Source organism: Dromiciops gliroides, chromosome 3 (assembly GCF_019393635.1).
Source record: "Dromiciops gliroides isolate mDroGli1 chromosome 3, mDroGli1.pri, whole genome shotgun sequence".
NCBI lineage: Eukaryota > Metazoa > Chordata > Mammalia > Microbiotheria > Microbiotheriidae > Dromiciops > Dromiciops gliroides.
Window position 1 is genome coordinate 451,047,482 of NC_057863.1, and position 14,547 is coordinate 451,062,028.

Here is a 14,547-nt window from a genome sequence, read left to right on the forward strand (position 1 = left end):
TGTTTATAAAGTTATTAATGACTGTCAGTAGCATAATTGAATATTTGTGATAGAAGATATTATTTTCATGAAAGTATGATCACTTTCTTTTAAAATTCTTCTAAATGAAAATCATTTTTCCAAACCATACCCCTTTCCTCTCAACCTCCTTTTCTGGGGGGTTTGTTCTCCAGTCAGTGGTACTATATTTCCTCTATTACCTTGGCTAAGAACTTGATACTCACTATTCACTTTGGTGCTACTTACTATGTTTTCTCTGCTTTCTTGCCTTTAGGGATTCCCTCCTTACCTGATTTTTCCTTTTCTAATTATTTCTTCTCCGTCTTTCACTGGTTGTTTGTTCTTTTCCTCTAATGCCTTTAAGTTAGTCTTTCCCCATGAATCTGGCCTTGATGTTCTTTCTTTTTCTAGCTACACTCTCTCTTTTGATATTTTCATTCACTCCCACCACTAAGCATGTGAGCAATTAGGGAAATTTCTACCCCATCTCTTCATCCAAGGACTGGGTGGGGGATAACTTTATATCATTCTTGTCATTTAGCATGTTATTTTGCACAAAGTAGTTGCTTTATGAAAGTTGAATGAATGAATACCTAAGTCTTGTCTCCTTGGATAGGTGATTAATTTCTTGAGGATGAGGACCTTGGGACATGCTGAATTAAAAAAAAAACAACAACTCCCAGGGCATTGAGCACAATGCTGTAAACATAATAGTTGTCTAATAGATACTTGTTGAATGAATTATTTCATGAATATCACAATCAGGACATACAAAGAGAGGGGGGAGTGACCTGTGCCACTTAAAAGGTACAATTCTTTTCAAGCCTTTCATTTGTATTTAATATATGTTTAAAACGTTTAACATATCTAATATAAAAACAGGTTGACCACATGTGGCAATGCATAGATATTAGGAGTATGACTATACTTTCCATTTTGGGGAGAGGAGGACCATAGCCCAGTGGGGGTAGGGTTGGAAGGATCCAGGATTGCTTGTCTCTGGGCAATCCCTTCACTCTTTTATCTCCAAATATTGGACTAGAATTATATGTATCTATCACACATCAAATATCTATTGTCCAAGGTTATGATAAGGTGTTTAGGAAAAAAAAACAGCTTCTTTTCCTTGTTTTCATGGGGAGAGGAGATGGAAGGGAATAATCATTTATTAAGGGCTTGCCATGTTTGAGGCACTGTACTATTTGCTTTACAATTCTATATAATTTGATCCTCACAACAACCTTGTGAGGTAGGTGCTATCATTAACCCCATTTCACAATTGAGGAAACTGAGGCAGGCAGACTTTAAATTACTTATCTAGGGTCATACGTTCTGAGGTTGAATTTGAATTTAGGTCTTCCTGACTCCAACTCCAGTGCCCAATCCATTGTCCAATCTTTCTTTTTTTTTTTTGGTGGGGCAATGAGAGTTAAGTGACTTGCCCAAGGTCACACAGCTAGTAAGTGTCAAGTGTCTGGGGCTGGATTTGAACTCAGGTCCTCCTGAATCCAGGGCCAGTGCTTTATCCACTGGGCCACCTAGCTGCCCCCTCTACTTGCTATCTTGCTACATCTAGGTGAATCATAGTTTGCTCTCACCAGTTTGGCCCCACCCCCCACTAAATGGTGGTTTCAAAAATGACAGTTATCACTAATTAGTATACCACCTCTTTATCAAAGTAAGAAATAAACAGGGAAATCAGGAAGGTTCATTACCGATTAGATGAAAGCATATACAACAATAAATGAGCATCTTACTAGATGCAAAGTAAGATCTCAACTAAACTGAGAAGGGAAAGGATGATCTCACATTTAGAGGGAACTTGGTTCCTAGTAGTCTCTCTGTTTCAAAAAAGATAATGGAGGAGCATATTGGAGGCTAGCTTTCCCATGTGTGACTCCAGGGAGATCTATAATCCTTCATCCAAAAGTTTGCACTTGCCTCTTTTGACCACTACCTGTGAGGTACCTACCCCTTCACCAGGTAGTCAGTGACATCACCTCAGAGTTCTCTTGGCCAATCAGGAGTCACAACTCCCTTCACACAAAAGCTTCAAAGAGCTGCCCCTCAGGAAAATCATCCAAGACTTGGTAGGAGTGGCGTTACATAGATACTTCATTTTTAGAAGTTGTTCAGTCATTTGAAAATTCTTTTTACTCTCTTTATTATGATGTCAGGGCTACCATTCTAGCTATATTATTTAAAATCTAATGAGTGGTTGCCAATAAATTATAAGCTTTAGCAAGAGTCAGACTTTTAAGCATTTATTAAGGAGAATAAGAATTTGGTGAAGAGAGAGAGAAAGAGGCCTAGATTCAGCTATCTATCTCAGGGAGCTACAGTTCTCCTGCTCCACTCTCCACGAGAGTCCTGGTGAAAGAGAGCGAGCCACACCTCCTTCATCCCACAAGTTTCCTGTGAAATTCGTCACATCCCATCCACATGCACACACATCTCCAAGCTAATTGGCTGGTAGCCTTGATTGATAGTACCCATGAGCAAACGTTACTTCCTGACTCCAAGGACCTGATCGCATGGCTTGCCCTCAGACGCCTTCATGGTGGAGCTTTCCTACAGTAACTCCTCAGCAGGTGGTGTCATTCCAGTCATTACAATGAAAATGATTCTTTTTTTTTTTTTTGGTGAGGAAATTGGGGTTAAGTAACTTGTCTAGGGTCACACAGCTAGTAAGTGTTAAGTGTCTGAAGCTGGATTTGAACTCAGGTTCTCCTGACTCCAGGGCTGGTGCTCTATCCACTGCGCCACCTAGCTAACCTTAATGAAAATGATTCTTAGCAATATCATCTGTAAAATCTTGCCTTTTGGAGGAAAAAACTACAGAATTTTACAAATAGATCTTTGTAAATTCAAGAGACTTCAGCTGAAAGTAAATATACATTTCCCAATGAATTTTAATGAAATTAAAACTACAGCATTTAATTGTTTAATGTATACATCTAACAATTACATAGATCTAACAATTTCTGCCACCTTTAGCTAAATAGACAATTTAAACACATTGCTGTGTTAGGTGATATCTTGATGAGTTTAAACATAGGTTAATTTTAGCAAAGGATCAAAGCAAATGTTACCAATGTAAATCTAATCTTTATATATCTATATTTCTTGTTAGTTTTGACTCAAAAATTAAAATTATCATTTAAGTAACTTAAACAGAATACCAAAAGAGATAAAATGTGACAGAACATCCAGTTTCTTTACATATCCATCTATATAGAATCTGACTAATAAGTAAGCCCTGATAGCTGTTTATCCTCAAGAGAACATTTCCTTTTTTGTATGAAAATAAACCACAAGAGAGCGCTGTTTAACAAAGTTACAATCCTTTGGGTTTTTTTCTCAAAGTTTTTTTTTCTTCCTTTTAAGTGAGAAGAAAGCATACTTTAACAAAGGAGATGAGAAATGTTGACCACTGTCTAACTTAAATTTTATGGGAAATTTATATAACTTAACAATTTTATAAGTTTATTTAAGTATTTTGTAGCAGAGAAAAATAGATTAGCAAATGAGGGTAATTGATATCTAATGATGGTTTACAAATGACTTGAAGTTACAAAAGCTGTTTTTTATTTTGGGCCATGTTCCATACAAGTATTTTCTCATAGTTTTTGATAGATTCATAGACACACAAATGATATTTCAATATACGATGTCTGCCTCAGGGAACAGGCTTTTAGGTGGTAGAGTTAAAGATCTATAAAATGCCATTCCTCCTCTCTCCACTGCAGAAATGACCATCCACATTTCACTTGTCTGTCAACATTTAGTAAGTTAAACATACTCCTTTTCAGTTAGCACTACATCATCTAAGTTACTCACAATACTAATCATTCTAATGAGAAAATTCAATAAAAAATTAGAAATTAAAATATGTCCATTCTGATTTGAACCTCACAGCCAACATCAGAGGTAGTTGCTATATATTATCCCCATCCTACAGATAAGGAAACTGAAGCTGAAACAGAGCCAGCAGAAACTAGACTTGAATCCAGGTCTTCTTGATGAAGCTATGTATCTATTATATCACTTGCCCCTCTCATATGATAACATTTCAATCATCTGAAAGATATATCAGGCTTAGCTTATAGTACCAATTTACATGTAGTGTGTGTGTGTGTGTGTGTGTGTGTATGTGTGCGCGCACGTGTGCATGAGAGAGCGAGAGCCAAGACATTTGTGATTGTCCTGTTCTTTCTTTATGGGGAAGACCCTAGTGTTTTCACAAAGGAAAAAAAAATTTAATTATTTTATTTCATGATTTATTTGGGTATCAGTAATTGCTCTTTAAAATAGGATTGGCAAACTGAGGATTCTGAAAAGTCCCATTTGAGCTTAGCTATTTTGGCTCCCATGGGAATACACCCTGGAAAAGCAACTAGTCTTCTAAGCTAATTTTAGTGGATGATTAAGTAGTTTCCACAGAATTACTGAGGGGAAAAATACTTTTCTTTCCCAAAACTTTTTCTTCAAATTTCTCATTGGAAATCCATTTTTTTAGTCTTGAAAACAAGACTGAGAACAGAGTATGGTGGTGGGAAGGAGCAACTGTCTCTTCCTTAAAATTCCCTAAATTCCTAATTTCCTAAAATTAATTGCAGAAAAATAAAGCACTTTTCAATCACCTCAAGTATTCATTCTTATTCTCTTCTTCTTGAGGTTTTAGACTGGCATTAATTTTCAGTTTAAACATGGGCCTTTATGCATGAAATTTCATTGAGGAAAAAGGGATGTAGAAAGGTATGCTGGGGAAAAATTGAATTTGAACTAAGTTACAAGCATTTATTAAGTGCCTGCCATGTGTGAGGGGCCTTAACTAGACTGCTATGGAAGTCTTTCCCAATCTCCCTTAGTTTGAGTGCCTTCTCTGCTGTTTATTTCCAAGTTATCTTACATATGGCTGTTTGTACACAGGACTGGCTTTTGCCTTTCCTCTGTGTCCCCAGTGCTTAGCACAGTGCCTGGTACACAGCAGGTGCTTAATAAATGTTTATCTTCTGACAATAATTGAGTTATTTCTAATCATTAGACTGAGCTTTTTTTTTTTTGAGTAAATCTCAAGTATTTTTTCTTTTGTACACTTCATTTTACAAATGAGGGAACTGAGACTCAGAAAGCGATTACTTACCTAAGATTATATATTGAGTGATATATTTGAAGCCAAGTATCCTGATTCTAAAACCAGTGTTGTTCCCATTATATCACACCGATAGTTTGTTCTATTTTTCTTAAACCTAAGTAGACTTAACTGAGTCAAGAGGGGAAAAATTCTCATTAAGCTTATGTAAATCTGAATTCTTGTTTCTTTAGTATCAAGATATGGTAGCATAGGAAGAGATTCTAATGTCTAATTTCAATTAAAGACTTTCCCCAAGGAGGTAGTGCATCTTCTTACCTAGAAAAAAATAGCTCCTTTTGTTGATAATCTTTATCAAAAGGCTAATGATCCAGATACCCTACTTATATTTTCCTCTTTAATTTGTCCTCCTTAAGACTGTCTCCCAGTTGACTGTTGGATTTCATGGTTGGAGGGAAGTATAGTTAAAGTGTAGTCATTACTCATCACCTGAAACCTAGTTATGACATGTCACAGCAGGCTAACTCAGACTCCTTTCTGACAACTGTGTCCCTCCCTTCCCCCCCAAGGTAAGCTCAAGTGTGATTGTGCCTTTTATGGATGTCTTTTTTGACCACATCACTGCACTAGTGATGAACATTCTTTCCCTTTCATGCCCTACCTTCTCAGTAGCAATAAAATTACCCTGAAAAAATAAGGTTATAAAACCTTTACTGTATCCTACCATGCATGCTGATTTTACCACTCCCCTCCCAGTTGCCATCGCACAGGCTGAGCATCCATTCAAGCCTGTTTTAACAAATGTACAGAATAAATTGTATCTTAATGTAGAACTGAAACCTGGCTCTTTGTGGCAGACACTAAATCCTACATATATAGAAAAATAAATATCCTGAACAAATATGTCAGCTTATTCTAACATGGGATTGTTGCAGAGGTGTAGGTTGATAAATGTGGCTGTGGTTATTTGACAAGGTCACAATTCTACTGTCATTGAGTTTTTGAATTGTGGAAAGATCATAAGAAGAGATTTGTGGGTCTATTTATGCCAATTCTACTCCTTCATATTATTCTGTGTGAAGCCGTCTGCTTAATTGAGGCACAAACAAAAGTCCTTTGAAGATGACCTCCAGGTCTAACTCTCAAGCAGATATTACTCCTGAAGAAATGAATGTCATGGCTGGATTTTATCAGGTAATAGAAAAGACAAGTGACAATGATGGAGAAACTGACATCATTGATCAGCCAAAGAAGGAAGATTCCTTCATTGTGGAACCCTAGAATAATAATACCTAGCATTTATGTAGCTCTTTACAACAACTCTAGGAGTTGGGTACCATTATTATCCCCATCTGTAAGATGGGGAAATGGAGGCAAACAGATTAAATGAGTTGCCCAGCATCACACAACTAGTAATTGAGGTTGGATTTGAACTCAAGTCTTCCTGACTCTGGGCTTAATGCTCTGTGCACTATGGCGCCATCTAGCCATGCTGCTATCAACACAGGGAAGGTGATGTGAATCCACAGTATTATTGAACCTCTGAATAGTAAAAGCTTCACAATAACTATTAGTTTTACTGTATTTTTTTTGGTTAATCCCCTAAAATAAGGAATTGAGACTGGTCAAGAAGTAACAATGCCTTGATCCAGCAGTCCTACTAGGAGGCATATACCCAAAGGTATAGTCAAATACAAATGGGGTCCATTATATTCCAGAATCTACATAGCTAAAATTCTTTGTGGTAGCAAGGAACTAGAAACAGAGCAGATGCCCATCAATTTGAAAATGACTGAAAAAAATCCGATCGAATATGAATATCATGAAATATTATTGCTCAGTGAGATATTATAAATACAGGTTCAGAGAGATGTATATGAACTGATGTAGGCAGAGCCAAGAGAATAATGTTTGTGCTTGAAGCAACACAAATGAAAACATCATGAAAAGTCAAGCTCTGAGTAATTGACAAATTGAAGGCCCTAGAAAATAGATGGTAGAATATGCCTTCTGCCTCATAGCAGCAAGTCAGGAGGCCAGTGGTGAAGAATATGGGACTAGAATCTCTAGTAGATGCTTATGCCTAAATGCTCTTTTTCAAAAGAGTGGTTTGGTCTGAAATAGAGAAGTAAAAAAAATAATGGTATAAAGACAAATGACATCAACTTTAAAAGTAGTTTTCAAATGCCATGTACATGAATACATTTAATAAGAAAAGCTCTAGTTGAATGTAAAGGATGATAACAAGAATGAGCTTAGAAATCTTTTTTAAAATGGGTCTTTAGAAATACTTACCTGTTTATTAAATAGTGTTGTTGCAATTAATTTCATTGGTGTTATTTCTGCTGACCTCCAGTCTCACATCTTCAACTGCTTTTCAGACATCTCAAAATCAACATAGCAAAAACTTTACTTATCTTTCCCCCTAAACTCTTCCTACCTCCTACCTTCTCTGTTACTATAGAAGGCAACACCAGCCTCCCATTCCTTCATGTTCACAACATTGATTTCATCCTTGATTCCTCACTCTCTCTCACCCCTCATCCCCCATATGCAATCTATTGCCCAGGACTGTGGTTTTCACCTTTGCAACAGCTCTCAAATATGCCCCCTTCTCTCCTTTGAGAATGCCAACATTCTAGTGCAGGCCCTCATCATCGCATGCCTGAATTGGTGGGTCTGCCTGCCTTAAGACCCTCCCCAGACTAGTAGTCCATTTTCCATTCAGCCACCAAAATGATTTCTAAAAGCACAGGTCTGACCTTGTCAAACCCCTACTCTATAAACTCCAGTGGATCGCTATTGCCTGCAGGATAAAATATAACATTTTTTGATTTTTGTTCAAAGCCTCATTATAATCTACCTGTTCTTCCTCATATCCATCTGTCTGGTCTCCTCCACCTTGCTCCCCATTACATACTCTTCTATATAATGATACTGGCATCCTTGCTGTTTCTCAAATAAGACAGTCCATTCAGCTCTGGACTTTTTCCCTGGAAGTTCTCCATCCCTGGAGTGCTTTCCCTTATCTCTGCCTGTTGGCTTTCTTCAAGTCCCAGCTAGAATTCCATTTTCCACAGGAAGCCTTTCCCAACCCATGTTTTGTGCCTTCCCTCTGATAGTTATCTCCTACTTGTCCTGTTTATGCCTTAATTGTATATATTTGTTTGCTTGTTGTCTCCTCCATTAGATTGTATGCTCCTTGAGAGCAGGCTCTGTCTTTTGCCTCTTTTTGTATCCCCAGCACTTAGCACAATGTCTGGCACATAGTTGCTTTTAAGAAATGTTTTTTGACTGACTAGTACTTGCTTTCAATGTTCTTCCTCCCCCCACCCTTTTTTTTTCTCAAAAAGTTAATTACATATTCACAGGATCACAGACTTAGAGTTGGCAGAGACCTTAGAGTTCATCTATTTATACTTACACATTTTACTGTAGATTTTGCCCATGTAACTTGTAGAAGAACTGAGACTTGGACCCAGGTCCTCTGACTTTAAACCTGATGCTCTTCCCATTGCACCATGCTGATTTAATTATTACCCTAGGCTAGAAGTGCTTAATCTGGGATCCATGGACTACATTCTCCCTTTTCTCCCACCCTGGAGTCTGTAAACTTATTTGTTGTCATTGTTTTAATTTTTTAATTTTAATTTTTTTTTACACTTGGGTAAGTTTCAATGTATTTGGTTTCCTTTGCAATCTTATGAATTTTATGAATTTAAAGACATCATGAGAGATCCATAGCCTTCATTTCCAAAGGATATAATGGTTAAGAACCCCTGCTCTAGTCTTTCTCTGTTTACTTTTGGTTAACATGGGTTTGGTTTATGTAAATTAGTGTGACATTTAAACTGAAAATTAACTGCCGAACATCATTTTGTGCTGTTTTTTTTTGGGGGGGGGGCTCAGGGCAATGAGGGTTAAGTGACTTGCCCAGGGTCACACAGCTAGTAAGTGTCTGAGGCCAGATTTGAACTCAGGTCCTCCTGAATCCAGGGACGGTGCTTTATCCACTGTGCCACCTAGCTGCCCCTGTCGAATATAATTTTAACTAGTATTTATATAACACTTTAAGGTTTGCAGAGAGCTGTACACAAGCAATTTCATTTGATCCTCACAATAACCCTAGGAGCTGGGTGCTATTATTTTCTCCATTTGACTAATGAGGAAATTGAACCTAAAAGAGGTTAAAGTCCAGGGTCACACAGATAGTTAATGTTCTGAGGTGAGATTTGAACTGGAGTCTTCTTGATTTGAGGTGCATTGCTCTTTCCATTGTTCTGTAGCTGCCTCATAAACCATCAGTAGATAAAAAGATGACATGTTGTTTGTTCTACTTTTCTTAGGACCATTCTGGAACAAGCATAGTGAGGACAGGATCTCTGCAGCTCAGCAATACATCCTCAGCTAATTCATCTTTGAGGAGGACAAAGCGCAAAGCACCCTCTCCACCTTCTAAATTACCTCCAGATCAAAGTTATGAGACCAGTAATGTGACAGGTGATGATGTGGCTTTTTCCAATAGCAGTGTTGCAAGATTTTGTTTTTTAATTAACCCATAGAAAGCATAATAAAGTGGCATTTAAGCTATATCTTTATGTTAAGAAATAATTTTCATATTTATTTCTTAAAATTTGTTCTCCAGTTATAAATGTTTATTTTTTTAAATAAAAATATTTTATTATTTTCCAGTTACATGTAGAGATAGTTTTCAACATTTGTTTATATAAGATTTCAAATTTCAAATTTTTCTCCCTCCCTCTCCTCTGTCCCCCCCCTCCCTTAGACAGCAGGTAATCTGATATAGGTGTTTTTTATACACACACACACACACACACACACACATATAAAATAACATTAAACATGTTTCTGCTGTTATAAGAGAAGAATCAGAGCAAAAAGGAAAAACCTCAAAAAAGAAAAACAACAGCACCAAAACCAAAAGAAATAGTATGGTCCAATCAGCATCCATATTCCACAGTTCCCTTTTTTTTTTTTCCCCCTGGATTTGGAGAGCCTTTTCCATCATGAGTCCTTGGGAACTTTCTTGTACGGTTGTATTGGTGAGAAGAATCTAGTCTATCACAGTTGCTCAACACATAATGTTGATACCGTATACAATGTTCTTCTGGTTCTGGTCATCTCACTCATCATCAGTTCATGCAAGTCCTTCCAGGTTTCTCTGAACTCCTCCTGCTCATAGTTTCTTACAGAACAATAGAATTCCATTACATTCATATACCACAACTTGTTCAACCATTCCCCAGTTGATGGGCAACCCCTCAATTTCCAATTCCTTGCCACCACAAAAAGAGCAGCTGTAAAGATGTTTGTGCATGTGGGTCCTTATCCCTTTTTTTATGATCTCTTTGGGAAAAAGACCCAAAAGTGGTATTGCTGGATCAAAGGTTGTGCACAGCCCTATAGCCCTTTGGGCATAATTCCAAATTGCTCTCCAGAATGGTTGGATCAGTTCACAGCTCCACCAACAATGCATTAGTCTTCCAATTTTTCCATAGCTTCTTCAAATAAATGTTTATTTCTTTAAAAAGAAAAGTCAAAGTAATGAACTCTGGAGGGAGAAAATATGTAGAGAATTTTTCTATTATAAAATGCATGTGGGAGCCAGATTATAAATTTGTTGTTCGTTTCACAAAAAGTACTGGTATTCTGATATATAGTAAACTAAAAAGAAATGGAAATTCAAACTTAATTTGAAGGTCATGGAGCTGGCTAATAACATTTGAAAATAACACACACACACACACACACACACACACACACACACACACTTTTAGATAATAGTATGCCAGAGAATTAATTAGAAATTTTATTTTCTTTGTACTTATGACATATTTGTGATGATAACTATTTTCTCTTCATTCTAGCACCAAAATCAGTAGAAGCAATTCCAGGAGAAAGTATTGCAGAAGCAAATCCTCCCGATGTGCCACCTGATTCAGGTAGTTTATGCCCTGTAAACTTAAGGGGTTTGTGAAAATAAAAATTATGTGTGACAAGCTAAAGTACATAAAAAGTAAAATTCATACAATAAAATTACTAGGGATTACTATGAAAAGCTGTGTGGCATGATAGATTGAAATCTAGTCTCTGGAAAAAAGGAAGAACTTGCTTTAAGTCTGAGGAACAAAATTATGTGTAGTTTGGGATTCCTTAATGTCATTAATTTTAAAAGCCAGTACTGGAGAATGATTAGCTTTTGTTTTTTTAAAATTTCTTTTATTTTAATTTTTTTTAAATCATAAAAGTATTTTATTATTTTCCAGTTACATGTAAGGATAGTTTTCAAAATTTGTTTTCATAAAATTTTTAGTTCCAAATTTTTCTTCCTCCTCTCTTCCCACCCCCCTCCCAAAGACAGAAAGCAATCTGATATAGGTTATATATGTACAATCACATTAAACAAATTTCTTCATTAGTCATGTTGTGAAAGAAGAATCAAAACTAAAGGGGAAAACCTCAAAAAGCAAAGACAAAACTAGAAGCAGTATGGTTCAAGCTGCATTCAGAATCCACAGTTCTTTTTTTCTGGATGTGGAGAGCATTTTCCATCATGAGTCCTTTGGAATTGTCTTGGATCATTGTATTGTTGAGAAGAGATAAGTCTGTCACAGTTGATCATCATACAGTGTTGCTGTTACTGTGTATAATGTTCTCTTGGTTCTGCTCACTTCACTCATAATCAGTCTTTCCAGGTTTTTCTGAAATCTGCCTGCTCATCATTTCTTACAGCATTCTTACACACCATTACATTCATATACCACAACTTGTTCAGCCATTTTGCTATTGATGGGCATTCCCTCGATTTCCCATTCTTTGCCATCACAAAGAGAGCTGCTGTAAATATTTTTGTACATGTGAGTCCTTTTCTATGACCTAGTAGTGGTATTACTGGGTCAAAGGGTATGCACAGTCCCATTGCCCTTTGGGCATAGTTCCAAATTGCTCTCCGGAATGGGTGGATCAGTTTATAACTCCACCAACAATGCATTAATGTTCCACTTTTCCCACAGCTTCTCCAACATTTATAATTTTCCTTTTTTGAGTGACTAGCTTTTGTAATGATAAAAGCCATAAAAATCACTTTCAAAGCTTCAGGCTATTATTATTAGTTATCATTATTATTAGAGCATAAAGCTTAACCTCTCAGTGCACTGGGCACATAAGACTAGTTGCAGAGAAGATGCCATTCCGCATTGGTAGAGGGAATTTAAGCACCTTGGAGTTCTTATGCCAATGAAATCTTAAGTCCAACTCCTGTTAACATCTCTTTACTCCTAATTATTTATTGGGGTGTTGGGGGAGGGTAATTTTTTTTGTGATTTTTGTCAGCATGGGTAAATCCTAATGAGGGAACTCTGTGCCCTGTTCCTTCCGGTTTCTTAAACAATATACTCATCCATGTGCATTTTTTTCCATATGGCACCATGGGATGGGTTAGCATTATTCACCTCCTTTTCTAACTGACACATGAGGATGTGTGAAGTACTTGAGCTTCCCAGAAAGTAAAGTTATGAAGGTTTAAAGTACCATTTCTTTATGCCATTTTAATTGTTGGAAATTCAGATTTTGGTTATCAAATCCCTTCGTAAAGAATAAGGTTACAACATAAACCTCAGCAAAAAAAAAAAAAAAAGGAGATGGAGAAAAAGATGCTTCCACCTGCAATGGGTGATATCTTTATGCAATAATAATCCAGTAACATAATTTGAACTTTTATTAGCATATCTATAAACCCATTTGATCTATAAATGCTTTCATAAACAGCAGTTAGACATCCATTGGCATCAAGAAATATAATAGATTTACTTGATTGATCTTAGACCTACTAATTTGTGGAAAAGGAATATAATACATTGGGAAGGTCAGGAATAAAATGGGGTGCTTCTATTAGCACCTGTGTATCTTAGGGATAGTGTGAAGATGTGGTTTCCCTGGTATAGTGTGTTTTTTGAAATATATTGGGGGTACCTATCCCTGTCCTAAGATATTGGGGAACTTATCTGGGGTTTCTAATATATTACTACTTATAAATTAGAGTCTATTGCACCAGTTTTGGCATTAAGCATTTATTAATCATATTAAATATTCACCTCAGTTTCCTCATCTGTAAAATAAAAATGAATAATATCTAAGGATCAAATGAGATAATTGTAAAGTATAGTGCCTGGCACATAGTAGGCACTATATAAATGTTGGCTATTATTATTGTTTTTGTGATGATGTTGTTATTAACATGGGACTTGAACCCACATCTTCCTGGTTTCAGAGATGACTCTCTGTCCAGCACCCAGTGTTGCCTCTATTATTAGAATATTGTATCAATGAAAGGATGTGTTTGAGTATGGCATTATAGAGTATTATGGAATTATGTTTTATATGACTGATTAATATGGAAATATATTTTGCATGATTGCACATGTATAAACCATCAAGTTGCTTGCCTTTTTATTGAGGGGGGAGGGAAAGGAGGGAGAAAATATGGAGCTAAAATTTTTTAAAATGTATATTAAAAATAGTTTTTACATGTAATTGGAAAAAATTAAAATATTTTAAAAGATATAAAAGAGGATGGCATTATAACCACTATAATAATGCCCTACTATAGAATCATAGATATTGAAGAAAAAATATGACTGTACTTTCAAATATGTTTATTTTTATTGAACGGTAGTTTAAATTTAAAAGCTTTTATTGTACCTGTGTATTTACTTCCTATAATTTTTTGATCAATTTGTAAATAATTGAAAGCACTGGACCAAGTGTCTGGGGATCAGAATTCTAGACAAGTCATTTCATTGTTAAGGACTTTACATTTCTCCTATATAAAAAGAGGAAATTGCCCTAAATCAGAGATGTCAAACACACAGCCCAAATGTGACCCACCACAATCCTGAGTACAGGAACCAGATTAAGCATAATTGGGAGGTATTTAATAAAATAAAAAAGATAAAACATAGATAATATTAATATGTGGTTTTCTAAGTCATTATGTGGACCACAGGATCCTTATGAGTTGTTTAGTGGCTCTCATTTCTATTTGAGTTTGATACTACTGGACCACACACTCTTTAAGGTGTTTTGGTTGTGGAAAGGGCAATGAATTTGGTGTCAGAAGAATGAGGATCAAATCCCAGTTCTGCTACTTGCCTATCTCTGTGACCTTGGGCAAGTCACTTAACTAGTTTGAGACTTACTTTTCTCATCTATAATCAAGAGGATTAGAATCATTCTTTAAAGCCCCTTCTAGTTGTAAATATATGAACCTATAAGGGCAAGTCCCTTCTGATTATGTTTTAGACCCCAAGAAATATTTGCTTTATGTTTTTGGTTTTTTTTTTTTTGGTTTGGTTTGGTTTGGTTTGCGGTACAATGAGAATTAAGTGACTTGCCCAGGGACACACAGCTAGTAAGTGTCAAGTGCCTGAAGC

General features: G+C 36.3%; 1 protein-coding gene across 3 annotated transcripts in view; it reads left to right on the forward strand.

Moving 5' to 3' along the window:
• Positions 1 to 14,547, forward strand: part of COBLL1 (cordon-bleu WH2 repeat protein like 1) — a 185,613-nt gene that overhangs the window by 134,965 nt on the left and 36,101 nt on the right. For all 3 annotated transcript variants that reach the window (XM_043996060.1, XM_043996059.1, XM_043996061.1), the window contains 2 exons: positions 9,442 to 9,595; positions 10,984 to 11,058. In XM_043996060.1, the coding sequence (XP_043851995.1) occupies positions 9,442 to 9,595; positions 10,984 to 11,058 (229 nt within the window). The remainder of the gene's footprint in view (positions 1 to 9,441; positions 9,596 to 10,983; positions 11,059 to 14,547) is intronic.